This window comes from Salmo salar, chromosome 05 (assembly GCF_965601325.2).
Source record: "Salmo salar chromosome 05, fSalSal1, whole genome shotgun sequence".
Classification (NCBI taxonomy): domain Eukaryota; kingdom Metazoa; phylum Chordata; class Actinopteri; order Salmoniformes; family Salmonidae; genus Salmo; species Salmo salar.
This window is the reverse complement of record NC_138295.1, coordinates 32,763,717-32,790,092: the sequence shown is the minus strand read 5'-3', so window position 1 is coordinate 32,790,092 and position 26,376 is coordinate 32,763,717. Positions and strand designations below refer to the sequence as shown.

The 26,376-nt window shown below is 42.2% G+C and overlaps 2 protein-coding genes across 13 annotated transcripts in view; both read left to right on the top strand.

Annotated features, from left to right (window-relative positions):
* Positions 1-243: 243 nt before the first annotated feature.
* LOC106604656 (uncharacterized) lies at positions 244-4,602 on the top strand. Its single transcript, XM_014199525.3, has 4 exons — positions 244-599; positions 1,508-1,602; positions 1,706-1,790; positions 1,886-4,602. The coding sequence occupies exons 1-4, from the start codon at positions 311-313 to the stop codon at positions 2,731-2,733; spliced, it is 1,317 nt and encodes a 438-aa protein (XP_014055000.1). The 5' UTR covers positions 244-310; the 3' UTR covers positions 2,734-4,602.
* A 2,436-nt stretch (positions 4,603-7,038) lies between these two features.
* LOC106604654 (catenin delta-1) overlaps positions 7,039-26,376 on the top strand; it is a 46,713-nt gene continuing 27,375 nt past the window's right edge. For 8 of the 12 annotated variants that reach the window (XM_082975157.1, XM_082975151.1, XM_082975158.1 and 5 more), the window contains exons 1-2: positions 7,039-7,321; positions 8,291-8,357. The gene's annotated coding sequence lies outside the window, so the exon portion shown is untranslated. The remainder of the gene's footprint in view (positions 7,322-8,290; positions 8,358-26,376) is intronic. The other 4 variants (XM_082975160.1, XM_082975152.1, XM_082975159.1 and 1 more) reach the window with 3 other exon arrangements.

The window sequence follows — 26,376 nt, the reverse complement described above, 5'->3', positions numbered from 1 at the left end:
CAGATACTTTTAGATTTTTACTGGATGACTATCACTTGAGTCATTTTCTATTAAGTTATCTGTTACTCAAATATGACAATTGAGTACTTTTTCCACCAATGTCACCAATCAATGATCGTTCATTCCCACGATTCTGTGCTGACTTAGTACACTATATTTGCTACTCCCAAAAAAGTCAGCGGACGTCTTCGTATAATTACGGTGAGCTGCGTTATTCACCGGAAGTCGTTTTGTGTACACAGACAGACGCGTCACAGTTTGTCTGATCTTTTCCAATTTCTCCCTCTGTCGTTAATCTCGCCAGCTATCGATGTCAACAAACATGCAGGCTCATCTGTCTTTACAGACACAACTTGCCTCGATAATGGACGTGCTTGCTAGAGCGGCCGTTGACGAGATCAGTCAACTCTTTTCCGAGAGCTCGACTGATTTGCAGTTGGAGATTTCTCGCAGCTACAAAGAAAACGAAGCTCTGAAAATGAGGATGAAGGTGATGAAGAACGAGCTTTTCACCCTGCGACTACAAAGGGCGAGTACACCGCGGGGCAGTCGCTTTTCTTTCAGCAGAACTTTATGCAGGCCTCGGGGGAAACTCGCAGGTTGGTTGAGGCTCTCAAACTGCTATCTGGGAGACATAGGTATATCACAGATGATCCGTTATATTGACCAGATACTCTTGTGGCCGCTCTAACAAAATGTCTTAAAAAATGGAAGGCAGTCGGGAGGAGACTATCAGGTGGGACCGTTTTAGCCAACGAGAGGGCAGATACCCATGTGAACAACGGGCACAAAGTCACAAAATAAAAATAGGCTATATCATAAAAATTTATGAAAACAAACATTTGCTATTTGGTCTTAATTTAAGGTTAGACATGTTTTTAGGGTTTGGTTTAAAATCACATTTTAAGATAGGTAGTAGAAATGGGCGGGGTTTAGGACTTTGTGTTTGAGGTAACTAGTGACGACCAGGCACAACTCTGATATAAAGTGTTTTTTCTCAAAGTTGCCGGGGTGTCACGTGTCCTACTTATATTAGTACACTCCTAACAACCGAACCATTACAACACGTATATTCGATAAAATAAGCCACACATAGCAAATAAGAAATGACATTTTTTGTTAAACAAATTCTACACTTTCATTCACCTCCATACAAAGACTTCGCGTGGTGAGAAAAAAATCGCCACCTGCTTAAAAATACAGATTTTGGGCCCAGTTATCCCTCTTGCTTCGCCTCATCATCTCTGGGTGTATTCCGTTGGATTCCGTTTACTCCAAACGAAAAACATTTAGCAACATAAACAACAGTTTATATTGGCCAAATTTAGTTTGGACCCTCCTCGTTTTGTTCAGTTTGCTCTGTTTGCTTCCATTATCTTCCTAAAGTAGACGGTTATCTCTAGGACAATAGGTTTTGCTACTGAATCTGACTAATGAATACACCCCAGTCAATTGAACATAATATGTTGGAAGTGGAATGGTTTTTGACCTTTGCTCTCCCTCATAGATAAGACACCTGAGCACCAGACATCCATTTACAGCAGGGATGATGCCCCCATTACAATAGGGGAAGAGGAGATACCATCCACAGTCAAAAAAGAGGTGAGTGGCAGTATTAACAACTCATCACAAATTGCTGACATAGGCTACTACCACTCTAGAAATGTTTACATGTCTGTGTAAATGTGTGTGTTTTATGGTGCAGTGTGCAGATGTGGAGAGTCCAGATGTCATCTTGATAAAAGATGAGGGGCCTGAGGAGGACTTTGGAGGATGTGGGCCAGATGCAGGTGTGTAGAAGAGAAGGAAGAAGATGATGGGATGGTATATAGACAATTGACAGCCAGATAACTACCAGATGATATTATCGTTTTGTTTCCCGTAGGTCATGACGCTATTTGTGGTGAGAATGTTACCATGGTGACACCACAGCCGGAACATGCCACCCAGAGACTAGGTCACGATGAGGGACAATACAGCATGAACGACCCTCACGGTCATGGCCGAGGTGAAGGAGCGCTGTGCAGCGTGACCAGTACTGAGAACTACCCTTTCTTCAGAGCCCCAGAACTACCTCAGAGTTTGCCCTCACACTCTGGTCTGCTGCCGGACCACACAGTCAGCCGTCAGATGCAGCTGAATACTCATTCTATTGGGGAACCACTACAAGTCAACCCCCAAATGAGGGGCTTGCAAAGTGACAGAGGGGGTCTGTCGAGAGGGGATTCAGGAGGACGGGGTCTGAAAATCGTACAGGTAGCTTCCCTAGAAACCACCCCAACGACCCCAACAACAACCTTGGTAGCAGGGGGTGTGACTGTGAGGCGCCCTAGTCTTGTAAACCAGTTCCAGCGCCACCACGTCCCCCATGGTACCAAGCCGTTGTTCTGTAGCGACTGTGGGAAGCGCTTCTCTCGCCGGCTTGACTTGATCCGCCACCGGGCGGTCCACACAGGAGAGAAGCCTGTCATATGCAACCTGTGCGGGAACTCGTTTGTCAACAAGACGACACTGAGGGTCCACATGCGTATTCATACAGGGGAGAAACCTTACATGTGCTCCCTGTGTGGGAAGGGTTTCACCCAGAATGGCAGCCTGACTATCCACCTGAGGACCCACTCTGGGGAGAAACCCTACAGCTGCTCCCACTGTGGAGCCTCTTTCAACAACCCCAGCAACCTGCGCAGACACATGGTCACACACCCAGAGCAGGCAGGGACGCTGACACTCTGACACCCAAACTCACCGGTGACCAGTGGAGCTTTAGGTTCTTTATTTTTCATCAGCATTCTCTCATTCTTGTTCTCGCTCTCTCAATTCAATTCGATTCAATATATGCTTTATTGGCATAAATGGGTTGTTGCCACTGTGGCCAAAGTATATGAAGTATTACATAAATGAACAATATTTTTGAGAAACAATAATCATATACACTGAACAAAAATATAAACGCAACATGCAATTTCAAAGATTTATAGTTCATATAAGGAAATCAGTCAATTGAAATAAATCCATTAGGCCCTAATCTATGGATTTCACATGACTGGGAATACAGATATACATCTGTTGGTCACCGATACCTTAAAAAAAAAAGTAGAGTTTGGCGTGGATCAGAAAACCAGTCAGTATCTGGTGTGACCACCATTTGCCTCAACCAGCGCGACACCTCCTCTTAGAGTTTATCAGGCTGTTGATTGTGGCCTGTGGAATGTTGTCCCACTCCTCTTCAATGGCTGGGCGAAGTTGCTGCATATTGGCTGGGAACTGGAACACGCTGTTGACAATGTTGATCCAGAGCATCCCAAACATGCTCAATGGGTGACATGTCTGGTGATTATGCAGGCCATGGAATAACTTTTTTAGCTTCAGGAATTGTGTTCAGATCTTTGCAACATGGGGCCGTGCATTATCATGCTGAAACATTAATTGATGGTGGTGGATGAATGGCACGACAATGGGCCTCCAGGATCTCTTCACAGTATCTCTGTGCATTCAAATTGCCATCGATAAAATGCAATTGTGTTTGTTGTCCGTAGCGTATGCCTGCCCATACCATAACCCCACTGTCACCATGGGGCACTCTGTTCACAATGTTGACGTCAGCAAACCGCTCACCCACACGAGCCGTACATGCTGTCTGCCATCTTCCCGCTACAGTTGAAACCAGGATTCATCCATGAGTAGCACACATCTCCAGTGTGCCAGTGGCCATCGAAGGTGAGCATTTTCCCAATGAAGTCGGTTACGACGCCGAACTGCAGTCAGGTCGAGACCCTGGTGAGGACAACAAGTTTCACTGAGACTGTTTCTGACCGTTTTCAGAATCAGTTGTGCAAACCCACAGTTTCATCAGCTGTCCGGGTGGCTGGTCTCAGACCATGCCGCAGGTGAAGAAGCCCGAGGTCCTGGGCTGGCGTGTTTCACAATGTGGTCTGCGGTTGCGAGGCCGGTTGGACGTACTGCCAAATTCTCTAAAACGCCGTTGGAGGCAGCTTATGGTAGACATTTACCTTACATTCTCTGAAATGAACATTACATTCTCTGGGAACTGCTCTGGTGGACATTCCTGTAGTCAGCATTCCATTGCTCCCTCAACTGGCGACATCTGTGACATTGTGTTGTGTGACAAAACTGCACATTTTAGATTGGCCTTTTATTGTCCCCAGATCATGTTGTTTAATCAGCTTCTTGATATGCCACACCTGTCAGATGGATGGATTATCTTGGCAAAGGATAAATGCTCACTAACAGGGATGTAGACAAATTTGTGCACAACATTGAGAATAAGCATTTTTTGCATATGGAACATTTCTGGGATCTTTTATTTCAGTTCTTGAAACATGGGACCAACACTTTACATGTTGAGTTTATATTTTTGTTCAGTGTATATCAACAAAAACAATTATACATTCTCTCACACTTCCCACCCCAGACTGGAACCCAAACCTGTCCCGTCGCTCTTACTCTCCCCATCTCCCTGATTTAAACTCTGTTGTCTGTCTCTGATCTAAATGCACATACTACATAAAGTTACTGTACGAGTAGATTTGACTAAGTAACCTACTCTGGCCGAAATGAATAAACAGTGTGTTTTGATATGAAGGAATGAATGAGCAAATGCTTTTTTTTCTGACTCAGTGGCTGCACCACTAAGCCAATACTCATATTCGGAAAGTATTCAGACCCCTTGACTTTTTCCACATTGTTATGTTACAGCCTTATTCTAAAATTGATTCGATTTTTCCCCATCTGCACACAATACCCCATAATGATAAAGCAAAAACAGGTTTAGAAAATTGTGCTAATTTATTAAAAACGATCAGTTATTTAAGTATTCAGACCCTATACTCAGTATTTCGTTAAAGCAACTTTAGCAGCGATTACAGCATTGAGTCTTCTTGGGTATGATGCTACAAGCTTGGGACACCTGTATTTTGGGAGTTTCTCCCATTTTTCTCTGCAGATCCTCTTAAGCTCTGTCAGGTTGGATGGGGAGCATCGCTGCACAGCTATTTTCAGGTCTCTTCAGAGATGTTCGATCAGGTTCAAGTCCGGGCTCTGGCTTGGCCACTCAAGATCATTGAGACTTGTCCCGAAGCCGCTCCTGCCCTGTCTTGGCTGTGTGCTTAGCCTCGTTGTCCTGTTGGAAGGTGAACCTTCACCCCAGTCTGAGGTCCTGAGCGCTCTGGAGTAGGCTTTCATCAAGGATCTCTCTGTACTTTGCGCCGTTCATCTTTCCCCTCGATCCTGACGAGTCTCCCAGTCCCTGCCGCGGAAAAACATCCCCACAGCATGATGCTGCCACCACCATGCTTTACCGTAGGGATAGTGCCAGCTTTCGTCCTGTCGTGACGCTTGGCATTCAGGCCAATTTTGGTTTTATCAGACCAGAGAATCTTGTTTCTCATGGTCTGAGAGTTCGTTAGGTACCGTTTGGCAAACTCCAAGCGGGCTGTCATGTGCCTTTTACTGAGGAGTGGCTTCCGTCTGGCCACTTTATCATACAACCCTGATTGGTGGATTGTTGCAGAGATGTTTGTCCTTCTGGAAGGTTCTCCCATCTCCAGAGAGGAACTTTAGAGCTCTGTCAGAGTGACCATCAGGTTCTTGGTCACCTCTCTGACCAAGGCCATCTCCCCCGATTGCTCAGTTTGGCCGAGCGGCCACCTTTAGGAAGAGTCTTGGTGGTTCCAAACTTCTTCCATTTCAGAAAGATGGAGGCCACTGTGTTCTTAGATCTTCAATGCTGCAGAAATGTTTTGGTACCCTTGCCACAGTCCTGTTCCAGAGCTCTATGGACAATTCCTTTGATCACATGTCTTGGTTTTTGCTCTGATATGCACTGTCAACTGTGGGACCTTATCTAGACAGGTGTGTGCCTTTCCAAATCATGTCCAATCAATTGAATTTACCACAGGTGGACCCCAATCAAGTTGTAGACACAGCTCAAGGATGATCAATGGAAACAGGATGCACCTGAGCTCAATTTCGAGTATCATAGCAAAGGGTATGAATACTTATGTAAATAAAGTATGTTTTAATGTTTTATTTTTAAAACATTTGCAAAAACTTGTTTTTCGCTTTGTCATTATGGGGTTTTGTGTGTAGATTGCTGAGGATTTTTTTACATTTAATTTTAGAATAAGGCTGTACGTAACAAAATGTGGAAGTCAAGCGTTCTGCTGAATGCTTTCCGTAGGCACTGTATATAACAGTAAACAGTTGTTTGTAGTTTTACCTCTAGAGTGCAGCATTGCCTCCTTTTAGCAATCTTGTACTGGTTTTTAGCCTAGAGATTCTTCACCGTCATGGGGGTCTCTTCAGGAATCTTCAAGAAATTGGGACATTCCTTACATTGTTCCACCCCCCCACACACACACAGACACACACATCCCACAATTTTCTATTGTTTATCTGGCCAGTTGACTTTACTAAAGCTTCTACAGTGCTTTTAAGGCAAATAGCTAGCAGAGCATGAGGTAAACTTAGGAAACTGTTTGATGTAAATGCTCATCATAAAACGTCAGAAGGATATAAAGGACAATTTTGACCACATGGGCAGCCAGTTTCAGCGACACACACATCCTACTGATGCAGTCATGCACTTCTACAGGGTGACAAATACTGTATTGTCAGCACATGATTTAACTCTTCTTTCTGTTTGTATCAGAGTTTAAAGCCAGACAAAATCAGTGGCACAGATGGAACTATCCAAGAAGAAGATAAATATTCTAAACATGATATTTGACAACCAAACACAATTCCATATCACTTTTGAAACGCAATAAATAGCCTATTAACTTGTTGACAAGTTAGAAAATAATACAGTATGTTGGATCCACTTATCCAACTCAACCACAAATAAAAGTTAAAGAATGAGATTAAGCCAGTGGCTCAGATGGAACTATCCAAGCAGAAGATAAATTGGGGGAGAGTCTGGGACATTTCACAACTTCAACATCAAGTATTGAACCCATCCCAATTGAATATATATATATTTTTTATTTTTTCATGTCCATTCAGTTGGATATTTGTGGAGAAGTTAATTTTCTAGTGTGCTGTGTGCTCATGACTGTTCATTCTGCAACTTGTGACACCATTACTTGGGCGGAATCTTGTTCGGCCAACAGTTTTCCGTATTTACGGTAAAATGTATCTGTTATGCCCGCCCTCTAGCCCCTATGTATTCGTCCCGTTGCTTTGCGCCGACCGAGTTTGACCGAGAAACCAGAAGAAGAACCAGAAGAAGAAGAAGAAGAAGAAGAGGAGACTGGGATAAAATAAATACGTTGGGAAGAGACCGAGAATACGAGACGGATATGTAAGTAAAATAAAAGATACAAACCTATTGAATGGATCGTTTGGCAGTGTTTCACTTAGTTCGCAAACCGCAGTGTCGTCAAGGAGTGGTCACTGGGGCACAGATCAGCACGACTTTTCCAATGCCCGTGATTGGGGTTAAAACGCCCAAATTCCGCTCTACACGGATAGCCAACTTGAAGTCTGTCTAGTAGGCCAGTGTCTACCACAAGTGGTGGCGGAGGACCTATTATCTAGCTAGCTACCAAACATTTTAACCAGCGTGCAAGGTTCGTTTAAAGTCAAACTCAAGACTGCTTGGTGTGTTAGCAACTAACGGTACCTTGCCAGCTAGTTTGTGCAAATCTAGGCACACCACGGATGGTTAGTAAACTGGTTAGTTAGTCAAACAAGCTAGCCAGCTAACGATAACTTGGTTAGCTAATCCTCTTGTTAGCTAACAGTGGCTAACTGGTCAACCAAACGAACTAACATTAGCCCGCGAGATTTAGAAATAAACTTGCTGCGTCCTTGTAACGTTAATTCATAACTAACTAGCTAGTTGACGGTATTCCATTGTTTTTATTAGCTAAACGTAGCTAGTTACTGTTAGTTAGATATGGATGAAAACCCATCTGAAAACCCAGATAGGCATCGTTCCCTGAATACCCATGCACCGACTTATCTTTTGTTTGAATTTGACATAATCCTGGCCTCAATCGACCTCATTCAGTTTGCTGTTAAATCTATCAATTTAAGCGAAATAACATTTTGTAGATACAAAGAAATCGAAACACTTATTTTGGCAGGATTGCCATATGAATGTCCTTGCTGACTAACAATAATAGCTAGCTAAGCGTTTTTCGTGTTAGTATGGCTGGTTGATCAAATTAACCTTACTTTTTGGTTTGTGCTTCCCGGGCAACTCATTCATTTGACTAGTCACTATGCAAGACTGGAGTGTTTAACTTCTATGTTCTTGTCGTTATAGTATCTGAAGTGTGGTGACAACAGCCCCACTTCAAACAAGCATACAGTATTGACTACACCCGACACAGGTAAGGGTGGTTGAATTGTCCCGTGTTTTCTCCCCATGTGAAGGATTATAAGATAAACCAACGCCTGAACTAAGAACAAGTTCTCCCTCGACCATATTTAGAGGTGTTTGCTATTGCTTTTGGTTGTTTTTATCATTACCAGTTATACAATGAGTGTATGACTGCATATAACTGTGGTAGTGGTTGGGGTGGTCTTCAAGTTGAATTCCCCCCACAGGTGTTTTTCCCCTGTCAGCTAACCTGTTCCGGTGGTTCCTGAGTGAACTTGTTTTGTTAGGGAAAAGGTTGGGTGGGATGAACTGTCGACATGTGCTTTGACTAAGAAGGATCCAACCCCGTATATTGGGTCGTAGTTATTGGCATTTGTATTTCATGTCTAGCCGAGGAAGCCAGTTAAGTCACTGTTTGTTGCTTGTTCACCTGAGGTGATGTTGGAATTAATTTGGGTATATCAGTCGTGTCTGGTCCCTGTGCAGGTGTTCCTCAGTCTGATAACAGTCAACAAGGGATCTCCCTGAGACCTTCACTGTGATGCAGGTGGAACAGGACAGCACCCGAGTGTGTCTGTACACTAACAGACCAAGTTTTAGTTGTTGTGAAGTAGCTGAGATTGTTGATATTCTACAGGCGATGTTTGTGTGACCAGATGAGTTGTCCAGAGGTTATAGTCTTTAAAGCAATCAAATTTTATTTGTCACATGCTTTGTAAACAACAGGTGTAGACTAACAGTTTAATGGTTACTTACGAGCCCAACACAAAGAGAAATATGTAAAAAATAATAACACAAAGAATAAATACACAATGAATAATGATAACTTGGCTTTATACATGGGGTACCAGTACTGAGTCGTTGTGCAGGGGTACGAGGTAGATATGTACATATAGATAGGGTAGGGGTAAAATGACCAGGCAACAGGATAGATAATAAACAGTAGCAGCAGCGAATGTGATGAGTCAAGTGTTAGTGCAAAGAGGGTCAATGCAGGTAGTAGTCTTATCGCTTGGGGGAAGAAGCTGTAAAGGGTCCTGTTGGTTCCAGAATTGGTGCATCGGTGCCGTGCAGTAGCAGAGAGAGCAGTCTGACTATGGCTGGAGTCTGACCATTTTTAGGGCCATCCTCTGACACCTCCTGGTATAGTGGTCCTGGGTTGCATGGAGATTGGCCCCAATGATGTACTGGACCGTATGCCCTACCCTCTGTAGCGCCCTGCGGTCGGATGTCAAGCAGTTGCCATACCAAGCGATGACACAGCCAGTCAACATGCACTCAATGGTGCAGCTGGAGAACTTGTTGAGGATCTGAGGGCCAATGCCAAATCTTTTCAACCTCCTGAGGGTGAAGAGTGTTGCCGTGCCTTCTCGAAAGGTGTGTGCACCATTTTTATTCCTTAGTGATGTGGAAACAGAGGTTTTAAAGCTCTCGACCTGCTCTACTACAGCGCCATCGATGTGGATGGGGTGTCGACAATCAGCTCCTTTGTCTTGCTGATGTTGCGGAAGAGTGAAGACACCCACCAGTTGGTCATTGCATGCTCTGAGTACGTGTCCTGGTAATACGTCTGGCACTGCAGCCTTGTGGAATGTTTACTTGTTTTAACCCTTTGACACGTATGAACACACAGGTCTGATCATTTTGCAGTGGTCCTGGCATTGTACGCTCAAATAAGTGATTAGATTAGAACACTTATTTAGAATGTCCAGTTATGATTGACGCAACAGTCAGTGTTTGAGCTGGCCACACTGTTTTTTTTTTCACAAGCATTTTGCACAAACAGTTTTTAACCTCTTACATCTAGATGTTCCGCTAGCGGAACACCGCTCCAATATCCAATGATAGGGCGTGGCGCGAATTACAAATTCCTCAAATCCAAAAACTTCAATTTTTCAAACATATGACTATTTTACACCATTTTAAAGACAAGACTCTCCTTTATCTAACCACATTGTCCGATTTCAAAAAGGCTTTACAACGAAAGCGAAACATTAGATTATGTCAGGAGAGTACCAAGCCAGAAATAATCACACACCTATTTTTCAAGCTAGCATATAATGTCACAAAAACCAAAACCACAGCTAAATGCAGCACTAACCTTTGATGATCTTCATCAGATGACACTCCTAGGACATTGTTATACAATACGTGCATGTTTTGTTCAATCAAGTTCATATTTATATCAAAAAGCAGCTTTTTACATTAGCATGTGACGTTCAGAACTAGCATACCCACCGAACACTTCCGGTGAATTTACTAAATTACTCACGATAAACGTTCACAAAAAACATACATTATTTTAAGAATTATAGATACAGAACTCCTTTATGCAATCGCTATGTCCGATTTTAAAATAGCTTTTCGGTGAAAGCACATTTTGCAATATTCTGAGTAGATAGCCCGGCCATCATGGCTAGCTATTTTGACACCCACCAAGGTTGGTACTCACCAAACTCAGATTTACTATAAGAAAAATTGGATTACCTTTGCTGTTCTTCGTCAGAATGCACTCCCAGGACTTCTACTTCAACAACAAATGTTGGTTTGGTTCCAAATGATCCATAGTTATATCCAAATAGCTGCATTTGTTCTTGCGTTCAAGACACTATCCGAAGGGTGACGCGCCGGCGCGTATTGTGACAAAAAAATTCAAAATATTCCATTACCGTACTTCGAAGCATGTCAAACGCTGTTTAAAATCAATTTTTATGCGTTTTTTTTTTTCTTCTCGTAAAATAGAGACAATATTCCGACTGGGCGACGTTGTTTTCGTTCAAAGACTGAAAATGTAAAATGGACTCTTCACGTGCACGCGTGCGCCCGTTTCATTGTTCTCAGATTGACCACTATCCAAATGCGCTACTGTTTTTCAGCCAGGGACTGCAGAGTCATCATTCAATGTTCTGGCGCCTTCTGAGAGCCTATGGGAGCCTTAGAAAATGTCACGTTACAGCAGAGATCCTCTGTTTTCGATAAAGATGCCCTAGAAGGCCAAGAAATGGTCAGAGAGGGCACTTCCTGTATGCAATCTTCTCAGGTTTTGTCCTGCCATTTGAGTTCTGTTATACTCAGACACCATTCAAACAGTTTTAGTAACTTTAGGGTGTTTTCTATCCAAATCAAACAATTATATGCATATTCTAGTTTCTGGGCAGGAGTAATAACCAGATTAAATCGGGTATGTTTTTTATCCGGCCGTGAAACTGCCCCCTATCCTAAACAGGTTAAAATGTAATGTCCTCAAATGTGAGCAGCTTTTTTTTGGTATGCAATGTTCAGACATTCACAGAAGTAGCGACGGCATAACACAATTTTCATCCAAACCGGAAAAATGTAGGCTACATTGCAAAATGTAGCACTAACTGAGGAAAGCGTGACCTAACACAAGCGGTCATATTTAGTTTACTCTTGGCTGACAGAAACCATTATATTAATTAGCTTATCAACTTACCTTTGATCTTCATATGGTTGCACTCCATGTTACACAAATGTTCGTTTTGTTAGATAAAGTCCCTCTTTATATCCAAAAACCTCCGTTTTGTTGGTGCATTTTGTTCAGTAATCCATTGGAACAAAGCGCGGTCACAGCAGGCAGACGAAAAATAAAAAAACTACCATAAAAGTTCGTAGAAACATGTCAAACGCTGTTTATAATCAAATCCTTAGGTTGTTTTTGTCATAAATTATCGATCATATTTCAACCGGACAATAGCTTTGTCAATAAAAAAGGAAAAACAAGAAAGGCACGCTCCCGGTCACGCGCAGGACTCATGTCTGGAAATGTCCAGTGTCTTCTCATTGAAAGTGGTGTTTCTCCCTCATTTTTCAGAGGTAAGCCTGAAACAATGCCTAAAGACTGGCCACGTAGTGGAAGCCATAGGGATCGTGAACTGGGTCATAAGTCTTTGTATGGTGCATAGGCGTTCAATGGAAAAACAGCCATTTAAAAATAATAGCACTTCCTGGATGGATTTTCCTCAGGTTTTCACCTACCATATCAGTTCTGTTATACTCCGATATTATTTTAACAGTTTTGGAAACTTGAGTGTTTTCTATCCAAATCTACTAATTATATGCATATCCTAGCTTCTGGGCCTGAGTAGCAGGCAGCTTACTTTGGGCACGCTTTTCATCCAAAATTCTGAATGCTGCTCCCTGCCTTAGTGAGGTTAATGAAGTCGGTGACTGATGTGGTAAACTCCTCAGTATTATCAGATGAATCATGTAAACATATTCCGGTCTGTGCTAGCAAAACAGTCCTGTATCTTAGCATCTGCTTCATTGGACCACTTCTGTAATTGAGCATGTCACTGGTACTTCCTGTTTTGAGTTATTTTGCTTGTAAACAGGAATCATGAGGATAGAGTTATGGTCAGATTTGTATGACTTTCTGTGTGTGGAGTAAAGGTGATGTAGAGTCACTTATTTTCTTTAATATATTTTTTTGCTTCTAGTTGCACAGGTGACATGCTGGTAAAAATGAGGTCAAACTGATTTGTTTCCCTACATTAAATTCACTGGCCATGAGAAACCCCGCCTCTGGATGTGCATTTTCTTGTTTGCTTATGGCCCTATACAGAAACGTATAGAACGCTTTTGTTACATAGTCTGATCTGCAGCTTATGCGGTATTCTGAGGTGAGCAAGAACTTGGGACTTCTTTAACATTTAGAGATTTTGCACCAGCTGTTGGTAAAAGTGACACACCCCTCATCTTACCCGAGGCTGCCGTCCGATCTTAACGATGAATGGAAAAGCCAGTGAGGTATATAATGTCCATGTTCAGCCACGACTACGAGAAACAGGATATTACATTTCGGTTACGTTCGCCAACAAAAGAGGGCAATGGCGGTCTAGATACTCGCCGACTTAGTCTAATAATGACACCACCTTGCTTGCCTCTCTTAACCCCCTTCTCCTTCAAGTCCCGGGGATCAGGCCTGGTCCGGGGTAAGCATAATTTATGTTGCTGACTCGTTTTAGTAATCTCCATCAAAATCGAGGTTTGTGATCTCTGTTCGGATGTCCAGAAGCTGTTTTCAATCATAGGATGTGGCAGAAACATTATGCAGCCCAAAAATGAAGATCAGCGTAAAAACACAAAATGGCAGAATTGGTCAGGAGCCTGTAAGACGGCAACTATCCACTGCAGTGCCATCACTATTCGCCTCATGAGTCAAAGGCTAAGTTTGTGTGTGTGTACACTACAGTGTTTGGGAGGTTCAGTGTGTGTGTGTGCGCGCGGAGGTAAGTGGATTAATAGTCTAATTCCTCAATCTTATTACCAGCCACACACAATTAAATCGACATGAAGGACTGTAATCTAATTTATCGTCAAACACTGGCGCAAATGACATTCAGACGTGTTGTTGCAGGTGCAGCGGAGATGCACTACATGGCCAAAATTGTGGACAACTGCTCTCATTCCAAAATCAAGGGCATTATTATAGTTGGTCCCCCCTTTGCTGCTATAACTCCCTCTACTCTTCTGGGAAGGCTTTCCACTACATGTTGGAACATTGCTGCGGGGACTTGTATCCATTCAGCCACAAAAGCATTAGTGAGGTCAGGCACTGTTGGGCGATTAGGCCTGGCTTGCAGTCGGCGTTCCAGTTCATCCCAAAGGTATTCGATGGGGTTGAGGTCAGGACTCATGCATATCAAGTTCTTCCACACCGATCTTGTCAGCATTTCTGTATGGAACTCGCTTTGTGCACGGGATCATTGTCACGTTGAAACAAGAAAGGGCCTTTCCAAAACTGTTGCCACAATATTTGTATGAACATAAAATTCAACAACTGAGACATAAACTGAACAAGTTCCACAAACATGTGACTAACAGAAATTGAATAATGTGTCCCTGAACAAAGGGGGGTCAAAATCAAAGTAACCAGCTGCATTAAGTACTGCAGTGCATCTCCTCATGGACTGCACCAGATTTGCCAGTTCTTGCTGTGAGCTGTTACCTCACTCTTCCACCAAGGCACCTGCAAGTTCCCGGACATTTCTGATCGGGAATGGCCCAAGCCCTCACCCTCCGATCCAACAGGTCCCAGACGTGTTCAATGGGATTGACACCCGGGCTCTTCGATGGCCATTGCAGAACACTGACATTCCTGTCTTGCAGGAAATCATGCACAGAACGAACAGTATGGCTGGTGGCATTGTCATGCTGGAGGGTCATGTCAGGATGAGCCTGTAAGACGGGTACCACATGAGGGAGGAGGATGTGTTCCCTGTAATGCACAGCGTTGAAATTACCTGCAATGACGACAAGCTCAGTGCGATGATGCTGCGAAACACCGCCCCAGACCATGACGGACCCTCCACCTCCAAATCGATCCCGCTCCAGAGTACAGGCCTCGGTGTAACGCTCATTCTTTCGACGATAAACGCGAATTCGACCATCTCCCCATGGTTAGACAAAACCGCGACTCGTCAGTGAAAAGCACCTTTTGCCAGTCCTGTCTGGTCCAGCGACGGTGGGTTTGTGCCCATAGGCGATGTCTGGTGAGGACCTGCCTTACAACAGACCTACAAGCCCTAAGTCCAGCCTCTCTCAGCCTATTGTGGACTGTCTGAGCACTGATGGAGGGTTTGTGCATTCCTGGTGTAACTCAGGCAGTTGTTGTTGCCATCCTGTACCTGTCCCGCAGGTGTGCTGTTCGGATGTACCGATCCTGGGCAGGTGTTACACGTGGTCTGCCACTGTGAGAACGATCAGCTGTCCGTCCTGTCTCCCTGTAGCGCTGTCTTAGGCGTCTCACAGTACGGATATTGCAATTTATTGCCCTGGCCACATCTGCAGTCCTTATGCCTTCTTGAAGCATGCCTAAGGCACGTTAACGCAGATGAGCAGGGACCCTGGGTGTCTTTTTTGGTGTTTTTCAGAGTCCGTAGAAAGGCCTCTTTAGTGTCCTAAGTTTTCATAACTATGACCTTAATTGCCTACCGTCTGTAAGCTGTTAGTGTCTTAATGACCGTTCCACAGGTGAATGTTCATTAATTGTTTATGGTTCATTGAACAAGCATGGGAAACAGTGTTTAAACCCTTTACAATGAAGATCTGTGAAATTATTTGGATTTTGACGAAATATCTTTGAAAGACAGGGTCCTGAAAAAGAGACATTTTTTGTTTAGTTATTCAAAGTATATAAGGCATACTTTTATGTCTGCTGAATACCAACAATCAATCACTTACAGTGCCTTCAGAGAGTATTCACCCATTTTTCCACATTTTGTGTTACATCCTGAATTTAAAATGGATTAAGTTGAGTTTTTTTCACTGGCTTACGCACAATTCCCCATAATGTCAAGGTGAATATGTTATTTGAAAAGAGCATCGATTGGTTAAATTATAAAAAAGAAAATCAGTCATTGAATATCCCTTTGAGCATGGCGAAGTTAATTACACTTTGGATGGATTATCAATACACACTGTCACTGTAAAGATAGACGTCCTTCCTAACTCCGTAGCCGGACAGGAAGGATACAGCTCAGGGATTTCACCATGAGGCCAATGGTTACTATAAAACAGTTAGTTTAATGGCTATGATAGAAAACTGAGCATACATTAACAACATTGTAGTTACTCCACAATACTACCTAATTGACAGCGAAAAGGAAGCCTGTACAGAATTTAAAAAAATATTCCACAATTCCCTGTTTGCAACTAAGCAAAGTAATACTGCAAAAAATGTTGTCAAGCAATTGACTTTTTTCCTGAATACAAAGTGTTATGTTTGTGGCAAATCCAATACAACACATTACTGATTACCACTCCATATTTCCAAGCATACAGTGCATTCGGAAAGTATTCAGACCCCTTGACTTTTTCCACATTTTGTTACAGTACAGCCTTCTAAAATGTATATAAAACTTTTAAAAAAAATGTCATCCTGAGTGCTCTAGAGCAGGTTTTCATCAAGGATCTCTTTCCCTTGATCCTGACTTGTCTCCCAGTCCCTGAAAAACTTCCCCACAGCATGATGCTGCCACCACCATGCTTCATCGTAGGGATGGTGCCAGTTTCTAAACTTGCATTTAAGAATGATGGAAGCCACTGTTCTTTGGGACCTTCGATGCTGCAGAAATGTTTTTGTGCCCTTCCCCAGATCTGTGCCTCGACACAATCCTGTCTCGGACCTCTACGGACAATTCCTTCGACCTCATGGCTTGGTTTTTGCTCTGACATGCACTATCAACTGTGGGACCTTATCTAGACAGGTGTGTGCCTTTCCAAATCATGTCCAATCGATTTAATATACCACAGGTGGACTCCAATCAAGTTGTAGAATCATCTCAAGGATGATCAATGGAAACCGGATGCACCTTACTCGAAATTGAGCACTCATAGCAAAGGGTATGAGTACTTATGTAAATAAGGTGTTACTTTTTTAATACATTAGCAGAAATTTGTGTGTAGATTGAGAATTAAAATCATTTTTAGAATAACGCTGTAATGTAACAAATGTGGGAAATGGGAAGGTGTCTGAATACTTTTTCGAACGAAGGCACTGTAGTAGCGGCTTCATGCTACGTGTATGCTTGTAATTGTTAAGGACTTGCGAGTTTGTTAGGATAAAAAAAAGAAACGGAATGGCGCTAAGCACTGGCAAAACCCTAGAGGAAAACCTGGTTGTCTGCTTTCCACCAGAGACTGGGAGATGTGTTCACCTTTTTCAGCAGGACAATAACCTAAAACACAATGTCAAATCTACACTGTAGTTGCTTAGCAAGACGGGGAATGTTCCTGAGTGGCCAAGTTAGTTTTGACTTAAATCTATGGAAAGACCTGAAAATGATGGTTTAGCAATACTCTAAAACCGAAATTTAGAAAATAATAATGGGCTAATTTTGAAACGGTCCAGTTGTGGAAAGCTCTTAGACACTTACCCAGAAAGACTCACAGCTGTAATTGCTTCCAAAGGTGCTTCTACAAAGTATTGACTCAGGGGTTTGAATACTTATGTAATTTAGATTTCTGTATTTCGTTTTCCGTAAATTCGCTAAAATGTCCAAAAATGTTTTCACTTTGTCATTATTTGGTATTGTGTGTAGATGGGTGAGGAAAAAATATATTTAATCAATTTTGAGTTCAGGCTGTAACACCCAAAAAATGTGGTATGAGTACTTTCTGAAGGCCATGTTTTCAGGTAGAGAGAGCTCGCAAAGCAACTGCTTTCCAGCCCTCTCGATCACACGTTCTCTCGTCTCTATTCCACACCTATTATTATAGCTTAGTGCTCAGCACAGACTGGACAAGTAGGCGGGCACCCAATGGATTATGGTCATTGTAGTTTAGTGCAGAAAACATGGTAATTAACTGTGGAATATTTGCCTGTTGGAAACTACATCAGTCAGATCAAGCCTGAAATGTGAGATCTCTACAGAAACTGTGCATTGAGCACACAGAAAAAACCTGAGCAAAATGGAATTCAAATAATTAAACGGACGTCGGTCAATTAGTTGTTTAACCCAAAAAGTAACCAAGATTTCGGGTTAATAACTAATGCGTGAAAGCTACGCTGTATTCAGATGTCCCCTGGCTAGGCTGAGTCACACCGACTGCTGCAGAATCAGACAGGATGATATGACTCGTGGTGTGTCAGTGTTGTATCAGGCCTGCGTGCATCTGAGTGCACATGTATTCTGTATCATTGCGCCTAAGGCACTCTGCTTTTATCTGCTGACATGGTGACCTAGAGATATTGACGTCAGTGCAGTTGAGATAATGGTTGGTTGTTGCAGTAGCATCCGCTTTTTCTTCCTCTTACAGGTTTAATTGATTAGTTTACTTCCTCAACACGAGTGGGAGGGCGGTTAGGAGTGAAGGTAGAAGCCTCAAAATGATAGATGGAAGTGAAAGAACAGTGACCGCAGGTAGTGGCAGCGAGATTAGTGGCAACTTTGTACTGTTGCTATACCCCATAGTCCAGCCAAGGTCAGTGAATTAAGAGAACCGAGCTTGGAGAGCCGAATTGGGTGTGGAACAAAGGCTTGTGCGCACCCTACTGCTTATCTAAAGTGAAGACCACTCATGTCTTCACTCATCCCTGAAGGAGAATCCAAAACATCCTGTTTCTTAGGAAGGGCCTGGGAAGGGAAAGGTGGGGGTGAGGGAGGCAGCAATGTTATTGTTCAGCGATACTCACAGCTGACTTCCGATAGGCTTTAAGGCTAAAATATCTTACTACTTACTTGGAAAGGGTATGATGCCGCAATAAGTCGACTAGGAATCTTCTTAAAGCGACATAGAGATGCTTTTTTTTTATCTACAGTTGAAGTCGGAAGTATACATACACCTTAGCCAAATACATTTAAACTCAGTTTTTCATAATTCCTGACATTTATTCCTGGTAAAAAAATCCCTGTCTAAGGTCAGTTAGGATCACTACTTTTATTTTAAGAATGTGAAATGTCAGAATAATGGTGTAGAGTGATTTATTTCAGCTTTTATTTCTTTCATCACATTCCCAGTGGGTCAGAAGTTTACATATACTCAATTAGTATTTGATAGCATTGCCTTTGAATTGTTTAACTTGGGTCAAATGTTTTGGGTAGCCTTCCACAAGCTTCCCACAATAAGTTGGGTGAATTTTGGCCCATTCCTCCTGACAGAGCTGGTGTAATCGTGTCAGGTTTGTAGGCCTCCTTGCTCGCACATGCTTTTTCAGTTCTTCCCACACATTTTCGATGGGATTGAGGTCAGGGCTTTGTGATGGCCACTCCAATACCTTGACTTTGTTGTCCTTAAGCCATTTTGCCACAACTTTGGAAGTATGCTTGGGGTCAATGTATATTTGGAAGACTCATTTGCGACCAAGCTTGAACTTCCTGACTGATATCTTGACATGTTACTTCAATATATCCACATAATTTTCCTGCCTCATGATGCCTTCTATTTTGTGAAGTGCACTAGTCCCTCCTGCAGCAAAGCATCCCCACAACATGATGCTGCCACCCCCGTGCTTCACGGTTGAGATGGTGTTCTTTGGCTTGCAAGCCTCCCCCTTTTTCATCCAAACATAATGATGGTCATTCTGGCCAAGCAGTTCTATTTTTGTTTTATCAGACCAGAGTACGATCTTTGTCCCCATGTGCAGTTGCAAACCGTAGTCTGGCTTTTTTATTACGGTTTTGGAGCAGTGGCTTCTTCCTTGCAGAGCTGCCTTTCAGGTTATGTTGATATAGGACTCGTTTTACTGTGGATATAGATACTTTTGTACCCATTTCCTCCAGCATCTTCACAAGGTCCTTTGCTGTTCTGGGATTGATTTGCACTTTTCACACCAAAGTACGTTCATCTCTGGGAGACAGAACGCGTCTCCTTTCTGAGCGATATGATGGCTGCGTAGTCCAATGGTGTTTATACCTGCGTACTTTTGTTTGTACAGATGAATGTGGTACCTTCAGGCATTTGGAAATTGCTCCCAAGGATGAACCAGACTTGTGGAGGTCTACAATTATTTTCTGAGGTCTTGCCTGATTTATTTAGATTTTCCCATGTCAAGCAAAGAGGCACTGAGTTTGAAGGTAGGTCTTGAAATACATCCACAGGTACACCTCCAATTGACTCAATTGATGTCAATTAGCCTATCAGAAGCATCTAAAGGCATGACATAATTTTCTGGAATTTTCCAAGCTGTTTAAAGGCTACAGTCAACTTACTGTATGTAATCTTCTGACCCACTGGAATTGTGATACAGTGAATTATAAGTGAAATAATCTTTAAACAATTGTTGGAAAATTGACTTGTCATGCACAAAGTAGATGTCCTAACCGACTTGCCAAAACCATAGTTTGTTAACAAGAAATTTGTGGAGTGGTATAAAAACGAGTTTTAATGACTCCAACCTAAGTGTATGTAAACTTCCGACTTCAACTGTATCTGGTTGAAATGACTACAAAGTGTAAATAGGGTAATTTGTCAGTCGGTCTCGTCCAAAAAAAGGTACAGTACCAGTCAAAAGTTTGGACCCCTACTCATTCCAGGGTTGTCACAACACAAGTGATTGGCTCAAACACATTAAGAAGGAAAGAAATTCTACAAATTAACTTTGAACAATGCACATCTGTTGAAATGCATTCCAGGTGACTACCTCATGAAGCTGGTTGAGAAAATGCCAAGAGTATGCAACGCTGCCATCAAGGCAAAGGTTGGATACTTTGAAGAATCTCAAATATATATTTTGATTTGTTCGCCACTTTTTTTTGGTTACTATATGATTCCATATGTATTATTTCATAGTTTTGTTGTTTTCACTATTATTCTACAATGTAGAAAATAGTAAAAAATAAAGAAAAAACCTTGAATGAGTAGGTGTCAACTTTTGACTATACTATTTGTCACTAAATGAAGGGTATGTAAGTTTTCCTTAAGTTGGTTTATTTCAAGCCTGTCCATAGCTGGCAGCACCCAGGCAATCATCAATTCAGAGGGAAGCTGCAAGCCATCCGATTGTAATGCCCAACACACTAGGGTTTAATATTGGTTATAGGTTGATGAAATGTTGTGATTTCCCGCCCAAACTCACTCTTCATTTCCTGCGATAACTGGTATATTGAATTATTTCTATGAACAGCAGGACATGAAAGGAACTGTTATATGCAATGTCTAAATCTGTCTTATGGCTTTCTCTGCTATGATCAATCAACGCTCAGTGTGTCTGAGTATGTGCACTTTTGTAATAGCTACGTATTGTCTATGCTGAAACTGTACACGCTACCTTGAAATGCAGGTAGTAGGCTTACGGTAACAAAATTGGCTCTAAGTTGTTTACAATACCACGTTGGTAATAAAGCATCATTTGTTCGACCGCAACTTCTGGGGTAGCTAACTTTAGCTTGGTACCTAGCTAGCACCAATACAACCATCCTGAAAACAATGACCAGTAGAAACTGCAGTCATATTCCCTGTTCTTAGCAATGATTTAGGAATCCTTGTAAGTATTAGCTAGGTAGCCACTTGTTGTTCGCCTATTGAAATTTAACTTCAGTTCATGAAAATAAATACTTAAAAAAAATAAACCCTGTTGAAAATAAACCCTGTTGCCCAAAGCTAACGTTATAAGCAGCCAGCTTGCCTCATTTGGCTAGTGAGGCTCAACCTGACCGGGTTATGTGTTGTGAAGCTAGCCACAATAAGGATTAGCCACAATAGTGGACTTTGCAGTTAACCTTCAAAATAAAACTATGTAATTGACAGTGATGCAAATTAATACAAATAGTAAAATTATGCCATACTTTTATTTTAAAGGCTAACCGCGAAGTCCACTATTGTGGCTAGCTTCACATAGATGGGTCCGGCCACCATGAATCAAATAAGGACTGTTATTTTAGATGACACCTAGCTATATAGTTAGCTTGCTAGCTACTGAAACAGATTGTTCTTCCCCAAAAACATAGCAAAACAACATTGTTTGCGTCCATGAGCTAGCTAGCTTTTTTAAATGACCAGCACTGTAGGTGCGCGGGACAACTTTACCAGCATCATAGCATACGTATCGATGAATCGTTGACACATGAGATACAAGTGATAGTGTAATCAATGTGTAATAACGATGTAAAAAAATGTATGAACGTGTTAAATTGTGACGTGCAGTCATATTCAGGTCCTGATTGGTCAACCACCTTATTTGACACTTATTTGATGAGACTGAACAAATGAACAATGAAACAGCACAGCAAGTAAGTGAAAGAAATAGGTTTTGATTGTTTTACTGGTAATGGGGACATAACTTGTTGGTGTGTGTGTGTGTGTGTTAAACCTTGATTTAACTAGGCAAGTCAGTTAAAAACAAATTCTGAAATACAATGACGGCCAAACCCGGAAGACGCTGGGCCAATTGTGCGCTGCCCTATGGGACTCCCAATCAAGGCCGGATATGATACAGCCTGGATTCGAACCAGGGACTGCAGTTACGCCTCTTGCACTGAGATGCAGTGCCTTAGACGGCTGCGTCCGTGTGTGTTTAACTATTTAACTGAACTAGAATGCTTAAAAGGCTGCTAAAATTTTAAATATCTGTTATCTGTATAGTTTTTTTGGGGGGAGCAAGGAAAATATGGGCATCTGCCAAAAATGTAATATCAGTGCATCACTAACCTACGTGATTCGTGTGGTTCTGATGAGAAGTTTGGGCGGGGGCTTGGCTTTGGATCAGACTACTGGCTGTAAGCAAACGAGTGATGTGCGTTTGGAAAAATACTGTCTGTATCAAAGGCTCAGCCAATCGTTCATATAACTGAATGCAGCACGCTATTGATGAGCGAAGAGACAACCACTTTGCGAGTTACAGCATCAGCGCCTCATGAGCTGTAACCGAAAAACTGGCATTTGGATAGTTTGAGGTGAGGGAGAAGGTGTGGTGGAACAAGTATTGTTAACGTTACTTAACAACAGTATCTTGCTAGCTGGATCGAATTCTCTGTTAGCTAGCCAGAGAAATGTTGCGTAACATTAGCCAACTTAACTTATCAAATCATTTAAGTTTATGGTGTGAAAATTAGCTGACTAATAGTCAGACAGCTAACGTTACAACATCAGATGAGCTAACATTCATAACCTAACCAATTCGCTATAGTATTAACTGGTATACGTCTCCTTGCCGTTCCTCATGTTATAACGCGTTAGTTGCTTACTGGACCCTGGCAGTCTGTGAAATGTTAACTAGCTAACGAACTAATGTTTAACCTCGACAGTATGTGGTTAATTTTCAGAATGAGAGAATTAGGTGAAAATGAGGCGTTGCTTGTTGAACAAGTACAGCTGGGCCTGGCTTAATCTGGATCCCTCTATAGAGGTGAATGGAACACCACACACTTTCCCGATTTCTCACTTTTTCAATACAGTGGGAAAAAAGTGTGTATGCCAGGTGTACTCTCTGCCTGAAAGAGATCAGTTATGCCAACAAAGGGTGTCATGCTCTGCTGGCACATTGTAGAACAGATGTCCACAGGCAGAAAGTGTACAATGTAATAATGTGCCGTATAGCCCAAAGATATGGCTTGTCGTGTTGCACTTTACAGAAACACGTGTGTGAGTGAGGGGGGACTATTAAATGTTTTACTCAGTCAACGTTATTTTTGCACACGTAGCCTTGTGCACTTGATCGATGTCTACTATAGTGGCCACTCTAATAGAGCAAAAATAGAATGCCTTTTAGTTTAGTTATATTTCTACTTTAACATGTTTTTTCCCAAGTGCAATATTTAGGTAGGTGTGTGTGTGTGTGTGTGTGTGGTTACAAGCGTTCTATTATAAAGGCTGTCATGGCTAATTGCAATATAAGTGGGGTTTTTTTTCTCTTAAGACTTAAGCGTCATTTGCAGTAAAGTCTAGGCAACTAACATTGGATTGCTTTCTTTACATTTTTTTAGCTGTGAGTTAGGTTCACATGAACCACTTTATTTTACACAGACTGAGCATGTAGATCATTTTCTTTGTTTAATTCGTTAACCTGCATTTCCCCCTAACAGGGATTTATTTATTTTTTTGCTTGTTTCAGTGCAACAGTGTTGCCTTTTTGAGCCCTCACCAGTTTGCATCCCTGTCTTCAACACCAAGTTTATGTAGCGATGTCTAAATCTGGCCTCTACAATAGCACAATATTTTATAAATTCAATACAAATATTGAAAGCATTTAAGGAGAACTAAAAGGTGTTCAACGTGATGGATGATTGAAGCAGAGGCAAAATCAGTAAATTCAGCCCCCCTTAAACACACACGGCCTAAGCCGCACTCTTAACACTTTCACGCTTGTGCTCACTCACACAAACTTCTCATTGTTCCAGTGGCCGCCCAAACGAACAGCTGCGAATTCCCCACCGTCTGTGGTTTACACTCAGACACGCAGACCCACACACCAACGACCAAAAAAATATGCTCAATCTCACACACACACATTCCTTATTTGTAAATGATAACAAACATTTGGATTTGAGTGGTAATGATGGGTTTCACTAAATGAATGAGACTGTGTGGAATGCCAGACTGGGTTTTGCTCGCTTTGTGAATGGGTCACTGTGACCGAGGCTTGCCTTGAGATGTTACTGTCTCCATACTGAACCCACAGTTCTCCTACTACGGTTTGTTGTGTCTTAACTAGGGACTTTTGTAGCGATTTGAGCCGACACAGTCTGAGGAATGTAAGCTTCACTTTATTTTATTCAGCACTCCTTATCTTCTCCCTACTCCTCCCCTCTTTCTCTCCTGACTGTGGGGTAGATAACAACAGTTCTGTGCTGCTGTGCTGCGTCTTCCCATATAAGGGCATGTGTTACTGGACAAGAGTTTGTGCAGGTGGGCAGTGGCCTTTGGCTGTGTGTTTGTTAAAATGTCATCCATCCTCATCACTTCTTCACCCCCCATTCATCTCTGATTCCTGAACACCTCTATTCCAAAATAAAGCAACCCGCTTGAGAAGTATTCATCCCTTTTTTAAACAATAGAAGTTGTCTCTAGCTGCCTCTTCTGCCTCTGTCTGTCATCCATCCTAAGCAGAGCAAAAAGCAACAGAAGTGGAACGGGATTTGTGTGTGTGGTGAGTCATCAGACAGGAGCCGACGAGGCAGCTAGAGGTGTTTTTTCTATTGTTTAAAGGGCAGTTCTACTCAGTGATGTCATAGAGGTGCTATTTCTATTGTTTAAAGGGCAGTTCTACGCAGTGATGTCATCACATTCCATGCTGGCCTGGTCTCTACCCTTGCTCTCTGTGGCTCGGACACTTTCTCTCACACTATTCTTTTTCTCATTCTGCTTCTTTCTCGTTCTCACACACTCAGTCCCCCACAGGTGAAACTGTGAGTCAGCCCCCCCCCCCCCCCTCCCTCCCTTCCCATTTCACAATACACCTCTGTTCCTCCTTTCACCTTTTTACCCCTTTGTCAGCACCTCTCGCTCTTTCAATTCAATTTCACTTTAAGGGGCTTTATTGGCATGGGAAACAATGTTTACATTGCCAAGCAAGTGAAATGAATAACACACAAGTGAAATAAGCTACAAGTTAACAGTAAACATTACACGAGTTCTAAAAGAATAAAGACATTTCAAATGTCATGTCTATATACAGTGTTGTAATGATGTACAAAAAGGGAAAATAAATATAGGTTATTTACAATTGGTTTGTTCTTCACTGGTTGCCCTTTTCTTGTGGCAACAGGTCACAAATCTTGCTGCTGTGATGGCACACTGTGGTATTTCACCCAATACATATGAGTTTATCAAAATTGGATTTGTTTTCAATTTCTTTGTGGGTCTGTGTAATCTGAGGGAAATATGTGTCTCTAATATGGTCATACATTTGGCAGAGGGTTAGGAAGTGCAGCTCAGTTTCTACCTCATTTTGTGGGCAGTGTGCACATAGCCTGTCTTCTCTTGAGAGCCAGGTCTGCCTTCAGCAGTCTTTCTCAATTGCTAGGCTATGCTCACTGAGTCTGTACATAGTCAAAGCTTTCCTTCATTTTGGGTCAGTCACAGTGGTCAGGTATTCTACCCCGGTGTACTCTCTGTTTAGGGCCAAATAGCATTCTAGTTTGCGCTGTTTTTTTGTAAATGCTTTCCAATGTGTCAAGTAATTATCTTTTTGTTTCTCCTGATTTTGGTTGGGTCTAATTGTTGCTGTCCTGGATCTCTGTTGGGTCTGTTTGTTTGTGAACAGAGCCCTGGGACCAGCTTGCTTAGGGGGCTCTTCTCCAGGTTGATTTCTCTGTAGGTGATGGCTTTGTTATGGAAGGTTTGGGAATCGCTTCCTTTTAGACATTTGTAGAATTTAATGGCTCTTTTCTGGATTTTGATCATTAGCGGGTGTTGGCCTAATTCTGCTCTGCATGCATTATTTGTTTTATGTTGGACATGGAGGATGTTTTTGCAGAATTCTGCATGCAGTCTCAATTTGGTGTTTGCCCCATCTTGCGAATTCTTGGTTGGTGAGCGGACCTCACAACCACAGTGCAATGGATTCTATAACTGATTCAAGTATTTTTAGATGGATCCTAATTGGTATGTTCCTTTTGATGGCACAGCAG

Excerpts from the sequence above, each read along its gene's own strand:
- LOC106604656 (XM_014199525.3), top strand. The coding sequence starts at position 311 with ATGTCAACAAACATGCAGGCTCATCTGTCTTTACAGACACAACTTGCC. Across the intron at positions 600-1,507 it reads GCCTCGGGGGAAACTCGCAG|ATAAGACACCTGAGCACCAG; the intron begins GTTGGTTGAGGC and ends TCTCCCTCATAG. Across the intron at positions 1,603-1,705 it reads CATCCACAGTCAAAAAAGAG|TGTGCAGATGTGGAGAGTCC; the intron begins GTGAGTGGCAGT and ends TTTATGGTGCAG.